This window comes from Chelmon rostratus, chromosome 1, assembly GCF_017976325.1.
Source record: "Chelmon rostratus isolate fCheRos1 chromosome 1, fCheRos1.pri, whole genome shotgun sequence".
In the NCBI taxonomy this organism is placed as follows: Eukaryota; Metazoa; Chordata; class Actinopteri; order Chaetodontiformes; family Chaetodontidae; genus Chelmon; species Chelmon rostratus.
The window spans coordinates 27,546,370-27,561,686 of record NC_055658.1 but is presented as its reverse complement, the minus strand read 5'-3'; the positions used below and the strand labels follow the sequence as shown (position 1 = coordinate 27,561,686).

Genomic DNA, 15,317 nt, shown 5'->3' with positions numbered 1-15,317 from the left:
TACTCTCTCTTCTTGTTCTTCAAACTTGCTCCTTCTGGCTTTGTGCTACAGCATTTCTTAAATTCTTGAAATAGCTGACCATCAGCTTGTACACATTTATAACATAACAAATCAATAAAACATAAAACACAGTTTTACTGTCTCAAACAGGTTTTTAGGTCTAAGACAAAATGAATGCACAAACTAGATCTTAAGGTCAGAGGTCAAAGTGCTTGAGTGATTCAATTTGAGTTGTCTTAAATGTTCAGCTCAGCTCACGAGGAGAAAATTGTATATTTGTTGTGCTATTTGTGATCCCTGCTCAATCGTTTTTTAACATACAATTTCCAATGTAGTGAGATACACAAAATAGAGTAAAATAAAGAAGTGCAGCAAAAACAGTAGATGCGCAGTAGATACACAGCAAACACAAAAACAGTGAATAGACAACTTAACAGTATATGAATTGTTTATAGATATAAATCATGTTAATAGTGTATAGATTGATGTTTTAACAGTAGATAAATGTTTTAAGAGTATGTAATTTAACTGTATAGAGCCTACACTATTTGACCATTTATAGATTAATGTCTTAAAAATTTCTCTTTGGAGATTAATAAAGTATCTATCTTAAAAGTATAAAAACATTTTATAGACAGTATATAGATTATTAACAGTGTAACAGTGAAAGATTTCAACTGTGAACATATGAATATGTTGACATTAAATAAAATATATTTTAACATGACATTTTCCATCTCTCCTGTCCAGTAGAGGGAGATGCGACATGAGAACGTGAACCTGTGTGTGGTTCTGTTTCTGGACTTGGGGGGTCTTTGCTCTGGTGGTTGAACACTGTCCCAGAGGAAGTGAGGCCGACCTGCTGACCGACAGCAACATGAGGCTGGATGGGATGTTCAAGTCCTCACTGCTCATGGACCTCGTCAAGGTGCTGCTGAGATACTGCTGATACTGCAACTATTACAACTGCTGTTGTGATTGACGAGAATCTTAGCTTTCCAACAATGTATGGAACGAGGACGAACTAAAATATAGCATTAGTGTCAATAGATGTTTTGAGATCTGCAGTCTCCTCTCCCTTTTTCCCTTTTGTGCTCCTTTGTTTTCTCTTCCTCTTGTCTCGTCTGTTCTCTCGTCTGTTTAGTCGTGAGGCATCACTCCAGGGTGTGGCTGACAGGTCCATCCAGCTTCTCTAATTGAGCAAAGGTGTGTTCAATCATGCAATCAAGACCACATGGCTAAACAGTATATATCATTTTGTGCTCAGCTACCTGACCTGTTACTGTGTTTTGTGCTCAGGTGATCCAGTCACCTGCACCTCGGCTGTGCCCTGCCTGTACGCTCTCCCCGTGAGACCTCGTGTGGATATCCTGCCACTCACCCTCGCCTGGATCCTGTTTGTCAGTGGAAATCTCAGACCACCCAAACCTCCTCCTGTGGACCTTGTTTGGACCCCGTCTGTCTGCTCTCCCTGGGACTCGGATATGGAACCTTAACTTTCATTAAAACAGTTATTGTACTCCCGTCTCCCCTCTACTCTATCTGAGCTTGGTATTAGAGTCTGTTAGTCTTTGGAAAAACGTGACAAGATGCAGCGTCTATTGACAACTCTGACGGCTGCTCCAGGGAGTCATACATTTACTTTCCAGCTTCTCAGTAGAAACAACCAGGTTTCATTGGTGTAATGTTTTATCTCTAACTATCACTTCATTTTTTTCACTGTTTCTATTCTTCAGCTCTGGCAGTTTTAAATATTCATATATACATAAAGAAAATTACTTAGGAATTAAATAGATGCTGAAAAACAGATTCATGCTGATCAATAAAACATAAAACTCAGTTTGAAGTCGTTTAATAATATATTCATGTTATGCCAAAATAGATAGAAAAATAAATTTTTGCATTTAAGGTAAAGATGGGTGCACATCACACAACCATAAGTACAGTTTTACTGCCTAAAACAGATTTTTAGGTCGAAGACAAAATGCACAAACTGGATCTTAAGGTCAGAGGTCAAAGTGCCTGATTAAATGTTTGAGTTACCTTAAATGTTTGTAGATTTTCAGATACACCTACATTTTTATCCACACCTGCAGTGAACAGCAAAAGGCAATAAGAGCTCACAAGGAGAAAATGGTGTATCTGTTATTATTTGTTATCCACTGCTCAGTAGTTTTTTGACATCCAATTTCCAAATTAGTCAGATACACAAAATATTATAAAATAATGGTGTAAGCAAAGTAGTCCTCTATTGTATTATATTAATTATATATTTTTAAGGAATTTGTGCATTTATTTGCTAAAATCAATAGAAAGCTGACAGGAAGTGACCAGAAAGGTCTTCAAATGTCCCAAACGGGCAAATGTAGGTCAAACAAGAAGGCAATCCAGCCACTCCAAATGTAAGGAAATATAACAAATGAGGAAAGAAATATCAAAAAGCCTTTATTTTAGTGGCTAAATCATTAAAATAGCCAACATGCTTGGACCACAGTAGGTCTTCGTCAGGGCTTTAAAAACAAACAAAACAGGTGTTAGTATATATAGTAGCAACAGCCAATGTGAGCCAGAAAGCAACATGGCAGGTGAAACGTAGTGTTCCATATTCAAACAGAACATCACCCAGCAGCATGTTCAGTGAAGGAAGACGTTTTGAAGAAGTATGCTGATAGTTGCCAAAATCACTCCTGCGGCCATGGCTGAAGCCTGTTCTGGAGCTGCAAGAGAGGAGAAAAAGGTTAAAGAGTGGCATTTACAGTTAACTGTGTGTGCATTGTACATTTCAAAAAGTCAGAGATGTTTCATTTTTGAAGACAGTTCAAGTAACTTGAATCAATATGTAAATTATGCAACAGCTCAGATGAGTCCGTATTATGGTCCCTGAAATCCACATTTTTAATTTGCTAATTTTGAGGCCCCCTAGTAGCTGTAGGGCCCAAAGCAGTGATCTTGATTGCCACATCAGCTGGTGATGAATATCAAACAGCTTCATATGAGCCAGTGCTCAGTATTTTCCTCCAAAATAAAACGACGTTCACAGAAAATCCAAAGATTTAAAAAAGGTTTTTCCTGCAGATATACGTTACACACTTCAGTTGCAAATAATGGAATTCACAAGTCAGCGGATTGATATTTGATGTCATGAATTATCCCAAATGAAAAACAAAGAGAAGGAGGCTTGTTTAGAGGGCAACATCTTACCACGATCAGTGGTCTGAGCAACGGTGGTAGCTGGTGTAGGAGTGACAGTTGCTTTTGGTGCAGGAGTTGTGACCACAAGGCTAACGGGTCCTGAGCTGATGGTGTAACTCTTGGTGAACAGACTGCTAACCACTGATCTCTGATTAAGGCTGCGGGTACACAGATCAGGACATTCCTGAGAGGGTAAGGTGCTGATGCACAGATTGACTGTGCAGCGGATATACATCTGAAAAACACAAAATACATGGATATAAATCAGCAGCTCAGAAACATTTCAAAACTTTATAACACACAGTAACTTCTAAACTCGAATCACTGAATTGACTGAATGCTGTACACACATTTTGGCACTGTGTCTGTGGCTGCACCAGGCTGTACTAATGCTAACATGCTCACAATGACAAAGCTAACATGCTCACAATGACAAAGCTAACATGCTGATAATATTAACCATGGTTGCCATGTTTAGTTTAGTAGGTTAAAGCAAGCTAACATTAACTAATTAATGATAAACACATTGTACAGCTGAGGCTGAGGGGGATATCAGTCATTTTAACCAATAAATTGAACAAACTGATATTTTTAACTGATGATGGCACCAGAGGCGAACTCAAGGAGTCAACAAAGCTATTGTAATTCATAATGTGGTGAACATGAATGTGTGTACCAAATCTATCCAATAGTGTTTGAGACATTTGACTCAATACCACAAATGTCAACCTCACGCTGGCGGTAGAGGGAAAGTCATGGGATTGTAATTGTCAGTCGGCTTCACCTCCTGTACAAAATGTGGGCAATTCATTTGAACGTTTTTAAGGTATTTCAGTGTGACAAAAAGAGGTGAACCATCTAACAGACTTGCCGTTCAAAGAGCAACATCGCTAGCGTAGCTAAAAATCTACAACGAAAAAAAGGAGTTATAGACCCTCAGTCCATCTGTTTCAGATGGTTTAACTTAGTCACCTACAAGAGGTCTGCACTCAAACCTTCAACTAGAACTTTTCACCACAAAGTCTGAGGGCAAGCACAGTATGTAAAATTCAGACGTCTTTGAAGCTTTAAAACAACGTCCAGAAGAGGAGATCAGCACAGGTGCATTGTGTGTGTGTGGCATGAGAGTACAGACCGTCGATCCTTGGGTCTGTACGTTGCTCAAATCAAGGCGGTAAATCTTCGAAGTGCTTTCTGTTGTAATAATCTCTAATGTGTCGTTGGAAGCTGTACACCTGAAAGAAAACAAGTGAGAGAACCATTTTATTTTTTTAATAAGTATCCTTCAAATTCAGAGGTGACCAAAACAAAGTCAATATTTCTTTCAGGCTGTTCTGTACAGTATCTGCCCTCTTCAAGAGGGTAGCGTCAAACTATTACAGGAAGTCGATTGTCACTGACCCTTGGTCCAGAATGGGGTGGGACTCTGCGAAGTCCTCCGTCTCAGACTCAATACAATTGCTCACCAGCAACTCAGCTCGATCGATGCTGCAGTTGGACATTAAATGGAGATCCAGGTTTTCGAGCCTGGACCCCACCTCATCCCTGGTGTTGATGGAGGTGTCGCTGCTTTCTGATTTCGCTAATTTCGCTTCTCGACGCAATCGCCCTGGTGAAACCGGGAGGGTGCGGAACTTTGGGAATTTTGTGAATTTTGACAAAGGCCCTTCTCCTGGAAGATGAACTTCTATCCAAAAATCAACATTGCCGAAGGTCTCCTTCTCTGTGGGTATGCTGATCTGGTACTGCGGTCCCTTGACCTGGGCTCCAGGGATACGGCAAGCCAGAGGGAGGGTGAGGGACGGCACGCGCCTTATAATGGAGGTATGCACAGTTTGCAAGGTGTTGGTGTAAACAAGCTCTGAACCAGCATGCTGGAAAAAGGCAGAGAGAGAGGACGTGTAGAGCTGTAATTCACATTCAGCTGAATAATCTGTCACTGCAAAGTATTTTTGAATTTAATAAATGATTTAAAACCAGATTGAAAAAATGCATTTTAGCGCACTTTCTGGTTGAAAGTTTCCGGACTGTTTCACCTTGGGTGTGGTCAGAAGTGCTCTGTTACACCTGTAACCACACCTGTACAAGTTGAAGTCAAACCACTTGAGGGCAACAAGACAAGATTTTCAGGGCGTGCTACATTTGCTTTTAAGTACTGCTGTGATCCTTTACTTCACAAACGGATGGAGGCAGGAAGATATGAGCGCCATACCATTAAACTAATAATGCTTTATTCAGTAATTTCCATTTTGGGACAAAAACAGCGAGTAATTCAAAGATTCTTTTCTTTACCTTTCTATTGTCATATTCAGTAGTATATAAACATGTGAAAGTAAACTTAAGATATAATTGTGAGTGCAATTCACTATCTTTATCAACATTCATCAATTAATCAATGAATGTTCAGTTTAATTGATGATTAAAATAACTGTTAGGCAGTCTAATGTGTGTAGAAAGATATTTTTTGCCTTTGAAAAACTGTGCATGTCAGGAGGGGTTCAAAATATTTTAAGTCTAAGAAAGAAAATAAGAAAGTCAGAATGGCAGAAAGGCGGAGCACCACAGTCTTACCACAGTCTTGGTGCCGCAGCCGTTCAAGGAGATGTGTGCAGTCAGGTATGTGTCGTTGTAGTTGATGGGACAGGTGGGGCTGTTGAGCTGCAGTTCAGCCAGGTCAATGTCAATCAGGGAGGCGACAGGGAGCACCAGAGTCATCTCTGTATCATTACACGTCAGCTCTGCAGGCAGACAGCAGCAGCAGGTTCAGAGATTATTACTAAATTCTTATACCCGGACATGATCACATTGTAGCACACTCGAAATTTGAGTCTTGAAAGTGTAATATTTTCTCAACCTGTTCCAGCAGGTAGCGTCTTCATTTCTCCTGAAAAGATTAAGAAGGCATATTTCAATAGTTAATAGTCAGTATTTTCTGAGGTTTGGAGCAGTGTATTGTGTGCTGCAGCAAAGTATAAAGACCATTCATATGATGTTGATGAAGCTGAATGTCTTACTTTGGTACAGCCACACACATCTGGGCTCTGACTGCAAACTGGAAAGACAAGACGTGCAAATCAGACCACAAATATAAAGCACTCTGTTCAAGAGTTCAAAATAAATGTGCACGTCAACAATACGCTGTAATGTACGTATGCAGTCGCTACATACTTTTGGATACTGAGGCAATTTAAAAAGTGCCTTTTTTCAGTTTTCTTTTGTACCTTAAAACCAAATCAGTATAACTGACAGTAACAAGACATAATCAGAATAGGCTACTCAGTTCAGCTTAGTACACCACTGCTTACAGGTTTGATGGGGGTGTGGGGGGGCATGTCTGACAGCATTAGTGTCATTCAGTTCACAGAACAACCTACTTGTTGGTATTCACAGCAAAGCAGATGGGCAAAAGGCTGGCCAGTTGGTTTTCAGCGCGGATCCAGGCCATGGTCATCATTGCTAGGGGGCCGACTGTATTGAACCCAACCCTGTAGAGTTCAGGGGGACCAACCACTGCTACTTCTGTTACACTGCAAACACAGACAGCAACATGTCATTTCAACTTTCACACCTGTATATTTGTAAGAGCCTGTACAGCCCCGGTAAACCTAATCAGGTGATTTTAATTATTGGTTCTGATTAGACCTGAGCTCCCTCGTTGACTAACTCAACATACAACAGAAACTCCACACTCTGCAGTGAGCTATGAATTGAGACTCCTGACACTTGTGAATCCTCATGTTTCGTCATGACTGACAGTTCATGAGTCAGACAGCAGTAATTATAACGCCAATAAAATATGGCACATCGCATCTGCACATGTCATTTAAGCTTCCCTTTTCACTGCATTGTGGGAATTTTTGAGGGCAAATGAAGTGACGCACCTCTCCAGCTCTGACATATAGTTGATGTTGAATTTCACCTCTTCGTATGGCAGGACAAACATCGTGGAGTCCTCTGTGGGTGTCTCACCTATGGCCACAGGTTCATCGGTGCAGCTGGAAGACGACTCCTCCACTGGAAGTAAAAAGAGAAATGTTTGTATAACTTAAAGTTATAACAGAGGATGGGGAGACACTGTAAAGAAAAGGGCTAAAATGGGACACAACTTAAACTCAAAATCTTATTGAACCAAACCTGTTTCCTGTTTTAACAACTGTAGTTAATTATCCTCATTCTGCACAAGTATATGTTTGCGGACATAAAGGTACATTTGTGCCTATTATCTGATTGACAGACTCACCAGTGAGAGAGAGGTGCACGGGGACGGCGCTGAGGGGTGTGTGGTCTGTAACGTCCCTCATTTTGGGCACTGGAACCAGGTCTTCCGCCATCAGGTGGATGAAATACTGTCCTGCCGGTGCTTTTCCAGTGAATGTCAACATGCATTTCTCCTAAAAGAGTTCAGCCAATCAGAATGTAACTATGTGAAGTTTTCAAGGAGAATTTCGAGGCGTTTCCCTAGACACACCAGGAGTTTTCACTGAGCAAATTATGGAAATAAAAGGAACCAATTTATACTGCAGAAATCATTGCAGGGATAAAACTCCACAACAAGCTTCAGTGGGTTATTTAAAGTAACTGGAATATTATTTCTGGAAAGGCAGGCCGCCAAGGTCTAACTTCTTCTCAACACGAAAGTCAACAGGCTATTGTGTGCTAGACTGCAAAATATGATCAACATTTGTTTACCGAGATTGCTGCTGGCCTGTAAAGTGAATTGGCAGATGTGTGCGTACTGGGACCTGCCCTTACCTAACTTGCTCTTCCCAGTAAACAGTAATTACTAATCTTGTTGTCCTTCATTGTTGAGACAGCTTGGTACATAGCAGTCTCTTAAGGTAAAGGCAAAGTTTGCTTTGTGTCACTCTGATGCTTCATTCAGTTTGAGACAGTCACTTGAAAAGCTATGAGGCCACTTTGCTTTTTACTTTGAAAACAGTCACTGCCAAAATTATATTTTTGATAAAAAGTCACATGTACTCACTTTAGTAACAGATTGTGGAAAGTAACTAAGTGCATTTACCTATGTTTAACCAAACATTTGTACTTTACCTGAGTATTTAGATTTTATGCTGTTTTATACTTGTCCTTCACTACATGTCAGAGGGAAGCATTTTACTTTTTTACTCTGCAACATTTATCTAACAGCTACAATTATTACCTACCCTGCACAAGATTTTACATAAATAAACAAAGGATAAGCCTCTAAAATATGATGATTTGTCTGAGACTAAAGTACCAACAGTTTAGTATAAAATAGTTCAAACTAATTGTGCCTCAACCAGCTCCAACAGCACTTTGCTGCTTTCACGTTCATGCACCAGCAATAATGATTCAGTAATGTAATGTACAATAATACAACACTCTGAATATAAGTACTTTTCCTTAATTATGGCTATTTGTACGTCTTCCACCGCTGTTTACACCTAAAAACATATCATCTCATACACTGTAACATGTTTTTTTTCCCCTGAATACTATTTCAAGCAGGGGATGAGGCTGGATTTTCACTTTTTACACTTTTTAAGATAAAATCCAGTGTAGTTTAGTTTACAAAATGTAAAAAGTTTAATCTTTAATTGATTTGTTATCGATGACATTTCTAAATGATGGTGTTGTGTCATTGTGTGTTCTGCTTCATGCTGAAGACGGACTCACTTCGTCCAGCTCGATAAATGAGTGCTCTGTGCAGTTCATGCACTCGTCGTCCTCGGGGCGGGCGAAGCGACATCGCACCTTGTCCCCATCCAGGTCTTTCGCCGACAGATGGACGTGGTGAGGACAATTCACACGGGCCCTGAGTCCATCACACAACAAGAGACAAAAACAAACACATATTCACAGTCACAACAAAGGAGAAAGGGAAAGTGGTCTAAGGAAAGTGGACTAGGCGAAACCCGTACAACTGAAAAACAAGGTGTAACTCGCAAATCCCACCGGGGCCGGCCGCGTCGCGCTCCGGCTGCAATGCAGCCGGCGGAGCTGTTAGCGGCCGTCGTTGACGTGGTGGTGGTTATTCCCTGGCCTAGATTCCTCCGCTGGTTGCCTGGATACTAGCCAAGTCTAAACGCTGATTTGTCGTTTTACAGGACAAGTGTCTAAACGACTCGTTTATACACTTTATATGTGTGTTGATTAAACAACAAGATAGGTATTCGTTAGCAGTCGTTATGCTAGGCTAAGTTAGCAGACTGCTTATGCTAACCTAGCTTCACTTTTAAGGTCACTTAAGAGTGCTATTAATAATCTCATCTTGTTAAGTGTAGGCAAGAAAGCAAAAAGTATCTCCCAAACTATTCCTGTAAGTGTTGGCTGAAGTTACTCTCCTGTGATATTTAATTAAAGTTCAATCTTATTATCATTAAGTCTAATTAAGCATGTGGCTTTTTGCCAAACAACCATGTGACTGGAAACTTTCAAACAGTATTTGATTGAAGTGGTTTTCAGTAATGTTATTGTTGACTAGTTAAAATTCAATTTCCTTCCCTGAAGCCCTCATTTTCCTTCATTTTCATACTGGTGTTCATGCTAGCCGCCTTCATACAGGCCACAGTTTTGTCAATCACATAAGCTTTGTGTTTTTGATGTCTAGTTTAAAAACATTCACTATTTACAACAGGTGAGGATAATGGAGACTTTGTACCTGTGCGTGTTAATGTGTACGTTACCTGAGTGGAGGAGGGAGGGCCACATAAGGGGGCTGGTTGAGCCTCCCACTGTTTTCCCGCACTTTTGGTCCCGCATTCATAGATACATACATTTCTGTGTCGGACCTAAGCATTAAAGACAAAAAAATTAAAGTGTGTATTAGAGTAAGTATTGAGGTAGCCTGATTCACCTCGTCCTAGATGTTAGTCTGGTTAGTCAGTCAGTTGGGCTGGTTTTTGATTGACGTTTTGGGCGGAGGTTACAATTGCTCCACGTAAAAGATAAATGCCAGTTGGAGATCAATGGATGATTAATGGTAGACAATAACACAGACAAGCTGATTATCAGAGCTACACAGTTTCAAACAACAGATCAAATCGAGTGGTAATTTCTCACCCTATTTTTCAAATCACACACATTTCACCACTTCTAATATTTATTTGTAAGCATTTTCGTCACTTGAGGCGACTTTGCTTAAATGATAAACGGCGCTTTTGTTTTGTGAATGATGAAGGTAAGATGGGTAAATGATGAAACATGGCTCCGTTTTCATCATATCACAACAATTAAATTGGCTTTAAATTAATCAAATCACTTGAAAGTCTGCCACTCCATTTTTCATTTCACAACCATTCTCACCCCTCTTTCTTTCAGTTGACATGTATTTTCATCACCTCCATTTTTAGCAATTCATTTTTGTTACTTTCACCCTTGATATTAGGCGATCAATACTACATCAACGAAACACGGCATATATAAATAGAACCAGCAGCGTAAAAAAGAAGCCTGGATGACACATGCAGGTACAGACAGTGCACAATTAATTATACTGTGCCCAAAGGCAGGATTACCACAGGAACGTAAAAGAAATAAAAGCACCAAGCACAACGAGTCATGAGACATTCATCTGAGTGAATCCCCTTTAAAAAAAATAAGGGACACGCACTTCTTACAAATGTGGGGAACATTACCTTTATCTTCACTATTTTATAATATTGACAAGATCTGTATAATCAGAAACGTAAGTATGCAGACTAAACATTAAAATAAATGTCTGTAAAGGTATATGTTCTTTATTTTAATATGCAATAGCTATGTGTTTATATTCTTGAGGGAAAACTAAAATGACCTTAACCTTAAATGCCAAGTTTATATAATGTGGAAGGCACAACATGTGAAGATGGACTTTCTCCTTGTAAACACTGTTTACCTGCATGTTTGACCACAAAACATCCATAAAAAAACAAAACAAAAAACATGAGGACGCAACAATAAAAGATGAAAAACAGTTTGTTCAGGGTGTAAGTATATGAGGCGAAATGTGTGGTTGTTAAAGGATGATGAGTTTAAGATGGCAAAGGTCCAGACAGTGTATGTAGGTCTCACCCTAAACTGATGATGTCGCTGTAATTGCTGGGGACAGTTTTGTACCACTGGCGAACACACCAGCCGGGGTCTGGTTTGGTGCCGCTGAAAGGTAGCGAGGTCGTGTGGACCATACAGTCCACGTCCTCTGCAGCACACAGTCCAGACAAAGACGGACATGGACTGGGAGCGATGGCAGTGAAATGAGCCACCACCTGCAAGAAGCGACAAAATGACAAACTCTCTTTGACATGACTGAGCTCAGAGAATTCAGCTGAGGCTCAGGAACCGGCAGAGTGAGCTGTCTGTCCTGACTCATTAAAACAAACCACAAACATTTGCAGCCATTATTATTGTTGTTCATGAGGTATTGGAATAACAATATTTGGTTTTACTTTTATTCTGACTACCAAAACAAATTTAAAAGCCTATATTATTGTTAGAAAACATGAAGTTGCTTTATCCATTAAATCAAGACTAATCATTCACTAAAATTGCCACAAATTAAAAAATGGTTAATATTTATTTTGTTGGCATTTTGTGAGGCACTAGTAATTAAGGAATGAGAAAGGGATTATTTTTAAAACTCATGTAAAATCCATTCTTCTCCCCTCTGTTTATGAATCCCTGAACACCCTCTCATAGGTTTTAGTTAAATAAAAATGAAAGAAAGCCATTTTAAGGACTATACTGTATGGTGGATATATGATATAGAGAAAAACAGTTACAATGGAAATTGAAAACTATGCATTTAAAGATAGGTCATGAAATAATAACTTTAAAACATTTTAAACTTTAAACAGCAGAAAAATAAATAAATAAATAATGAAAAATGTATCTAGATGATAGAAAATATATGTGATAAGGGACAGCAAGAGAGAGAAAACATTGCCCACCGTTCTCCCATCATCGCTGTCCAGGGGCACAGCGTGGACCGTCAGCCCCAGCGAAGAGGCATCACAGGCAGGGCCTAATAGGAACAGAATCAGGCCCTGCAACAGGATGCTCAGAATGAATCTGTTCAGCATCTCAGCTGCTCCGTCAGAGCGAGTATGAACCCTTGGGACAGACAGAGACAAAAAGGTTAAGCAGGCAACACTCATTGTTGGACACTGAAGTGTGTCTGGGGACGTATATAAGGTACCTATGTCTAAACATGCCTTTTTACGCAGTTCACATGCACTACTAATACATCAGTGCAGTGTCGGACATACCCAGCTAATGAGCGCTGACACTTGGGGAAACAATGCAGTTGTGTAACATTTATGAGGATGGCTGTGGTTTGACGAGGACGTCATGAAAGCAATCAATTATTGTCTTGAACAAAATGTCGGAGGGATGACGGAGACGTGTTGACGGATGAGAACTGACAGGAACCTGCACCTCTGCAGTTCATCATATCACATGTGCAGTCGGTGCTTTGAGACGCCGGTTTGAAAGGGTGAAATTAAGGACGGTATGTAAAGAGGCCAGTGAAGGAAGAATTCACATCCTTCACTTAAGTAAAAGTACTAATACCACACCAGTTCATGTAACTGAAGTCCTGGATTTAAAATTTCACTGAAGTAAAAGTGTGTAAATGACCAATCAATTAATTGTTTCAACTCTACTTTATACACTGTTGATTAGTTTAATTCATAATAAAGCATATTTCATACCCTTTGTATGTTTTGTATGCAAAAATCTTAATTTTAAAGTAACTAGTAACTAAAACTGTAAAGTAACTGCAGTGAAGTACAAAGTGCAGTATTTCTCTCTGACATGTTGTGAAGTAGAAGTAGAAAGTACCATTAATCCAAAAAAAGTGGTGACACTGTGTAAAACAAAAATAGAACACGATGCCGTCATTTGCTGATCCCCTTTGACATCTACTCCATTAAAAACAGCACAAAGACAATATGTTTAATGTTTGACCTCATCAGCTTCATTGGTTTTTGTAAATATCTGCTTATTCTGAATTTGATGCAGCAACATGTTTCGAACAAGTTGGGACAGGAGCGACAAAAGACTGGGAAAGATGTGGAACGCTCCAAAAACACCTGTTTGGAACATTCCACAGGTAAACAGGTTGATTGGTAACAGGTGACAGCATCATGATTGGGTATGAAAGGAGCATCCTGGAAAGGCTCAGTCGATACATCAGTCTGATAGATCAACATTTGAGTCACATCAGATGTTATTTGAATGCTGGAGGAGGCGGCTGACACGGCAGCAGGAGTGCTAAGGTGTCAGGTGCAGGTGCTGAAAATGACTGAACGCATCGAGCTCCACCCTGACGCAAAGAACGCCTCGTTAAACGAGACCCGTCGTGGAAGTTTATGATTGGATGACACAGGGAGCATACGACATATGTCATATCTAATGTTCTAAAAATTGTTATCATCAAACCCTGCCATGTTTTTATGTTTGACGCCAAACATAGCTCAAGAAATGATTACACGATGGAACAGTTAGGGTTTATGCATTTGTGTTGTATCGTTACCGAATACCTACAAGGTGACTGCTCCACTAGTGTCTCCATGATGAGAAGGTGTGGTCATGTTTCTATTTATGTTTTCAGCAGTTTTCTGGCATTTCATCATAGATTTGTCTGCATTTCAGTCAGTTGAGAGCAACTCCACTCTTTCAGTTACTGACCTTCCTCTTAAACTGGTGAGATGTTCCCAGCAGAAAGTGATCATCTAAAGGTTGTGCTGCTGTTTCTTTCTTGTCACTTGCTCATTAAAGATGTAGATTTAAAATAAGAAATGATTAAGACTTTTATATTGTGTCTCTTTGGCTTTGGATCTTGAGGAGCTAAACCTGTGTCACCGTTTCAACTCCTAGAATGAGCCAGGTTCAGGTGCTGTACTGAAGCTGTGCCATTTCTATTGCTTATCTTTGTTTGCATTAGATAAGGATGGCGATGGGACAAGGCCCGGATCCTTTTATCAGGTCAATCTATCCCCAATCTTAGTTCATGAGATAAGGGGTGATTTATACAATCTTCTATGACAGTACAATATATGAGTGAAATAATCAAAACCAGAATATTTCATAACAAATGTTCACGTCTCTGCCTCTAGATGCATCTATCATTTAAAATACTGTTCTCATATGTTTTTCAGGTTCAAAGAGACACTTATATTGAACAGTTGAGATTAAATGTGGCAATTGTATCTTGAAAACCATGAAAACATTGATTCATTCTTATGCTGAGTCTTGTTCAGGTTTCAGAACACTTTGACTACGTACAGAGACTCAGAAAACAGTCTCTGTACAGAAACAGAAAGCAAACAGAAGAGGAGATTTAATCCACCTCAAATACAACCCTGATTCCAAAGAAGTTGGGACACCGTGTAAAACTTCAATAAAAACAGAAAGCAACCATTAGCAAACACACTGTTTAAGACAAGTTTCACAAAGTGTTCGCGAGCACGTGTAGTAATTAATTTTAATCAATGTTAATTCATCATGTGGCAGTAACATGAGTTGACAAGTCAAAGGATAGAGTGGTCCAACTGTTTGGGAAGAACTGGTTTGAATATTTTAATTACGGAGCGGAACAGCTCAGGTATTTCATTTGTGTCCTCTAATAAGATCATTTACAAAACAGGTTTAGAACTGGAACCGACACATATCAGGAGCATGGCTGTGCGACAGGTACGCTGAGCTTTCAGCAAAACAGGGAGGGAAAATTCTCACCCTCGGTTACAAACACCTGCTGCTTTAAAGTTTTCAAATATATTTCATCATGTGTTGCTGTACACTAACAGCAGAACGTTATCATGGCAACATGTTCCTGAAGAGTTTCTTATTCAAATCCACGATTGTCTGTATGTGATTACAAGCAAGTCTGAATCATGTGCTTAAAATGTAAATACCAGTTGGTTACCCCAATTGTAAGTGAGTAAAAATCTTTAATATAGTAGTTAAATAAATCCTATTACCTTAAGATGTGTGTCACACTTCCTTCAATGGCTTCCGAGTCCCACCTAATATTGAGGTTCTGTCTGATATCAAATGAGAAATAGGAGTTTTCAGGAAACGCTCTTCCTATATAGGTCTGAGGAGTGTAGGTGGAGTTAAGGGAAATTAGTACGGCGATGGAATGGAGTTATACCAGCCCGACC

The 15,317-nt window shown here is 39.7% G+C and overlaps 1 protein-coding gene across 1 annotated transcript; it reads right to left on the bottom strand.

Annotated features, from left to right (window-relative positions):
- Window positions 1-1,836: 1,836 nt before the first annotated feature.
- Window positions 1,837-15,232, bottom strand: LOC121607302. Its single transcript, XM_041938069.1, has 15 exons — window positions 15,135-15,232; window positions 12,102-12,264; window positions 11,227-11,420; window positions 9,861-9,965; window positions 8,851-8,989; window positions 7,433-7,583; window positions 7,074-7,206; window positions 6,567-6,719; window positions 6,207-6,244; window positions 6,047-6,076; window positions 5,764-5,930; window positions 4,594-5,066; window positions 4,328-4,427; window positions 3,202-3,427; window positions 1,837-2,717 (listed from the first exon to the last, which is right to left on the bottom strand). Exons 2-15 carry the CDS (start codon window positions 12,231-12,233, stop codon window positions 2,635-2,637), a joined length of 2,124 nt encoding a protein of 707 aa, XP_041794003.1. The 5' UTR covers window positions 12,234-12,264; window positions 15,135-15,232; the 3' UTR covers window positions 1,837-2,634.
- Window positions 15,233-15,317: the final 85 nt, after the last annotated feature.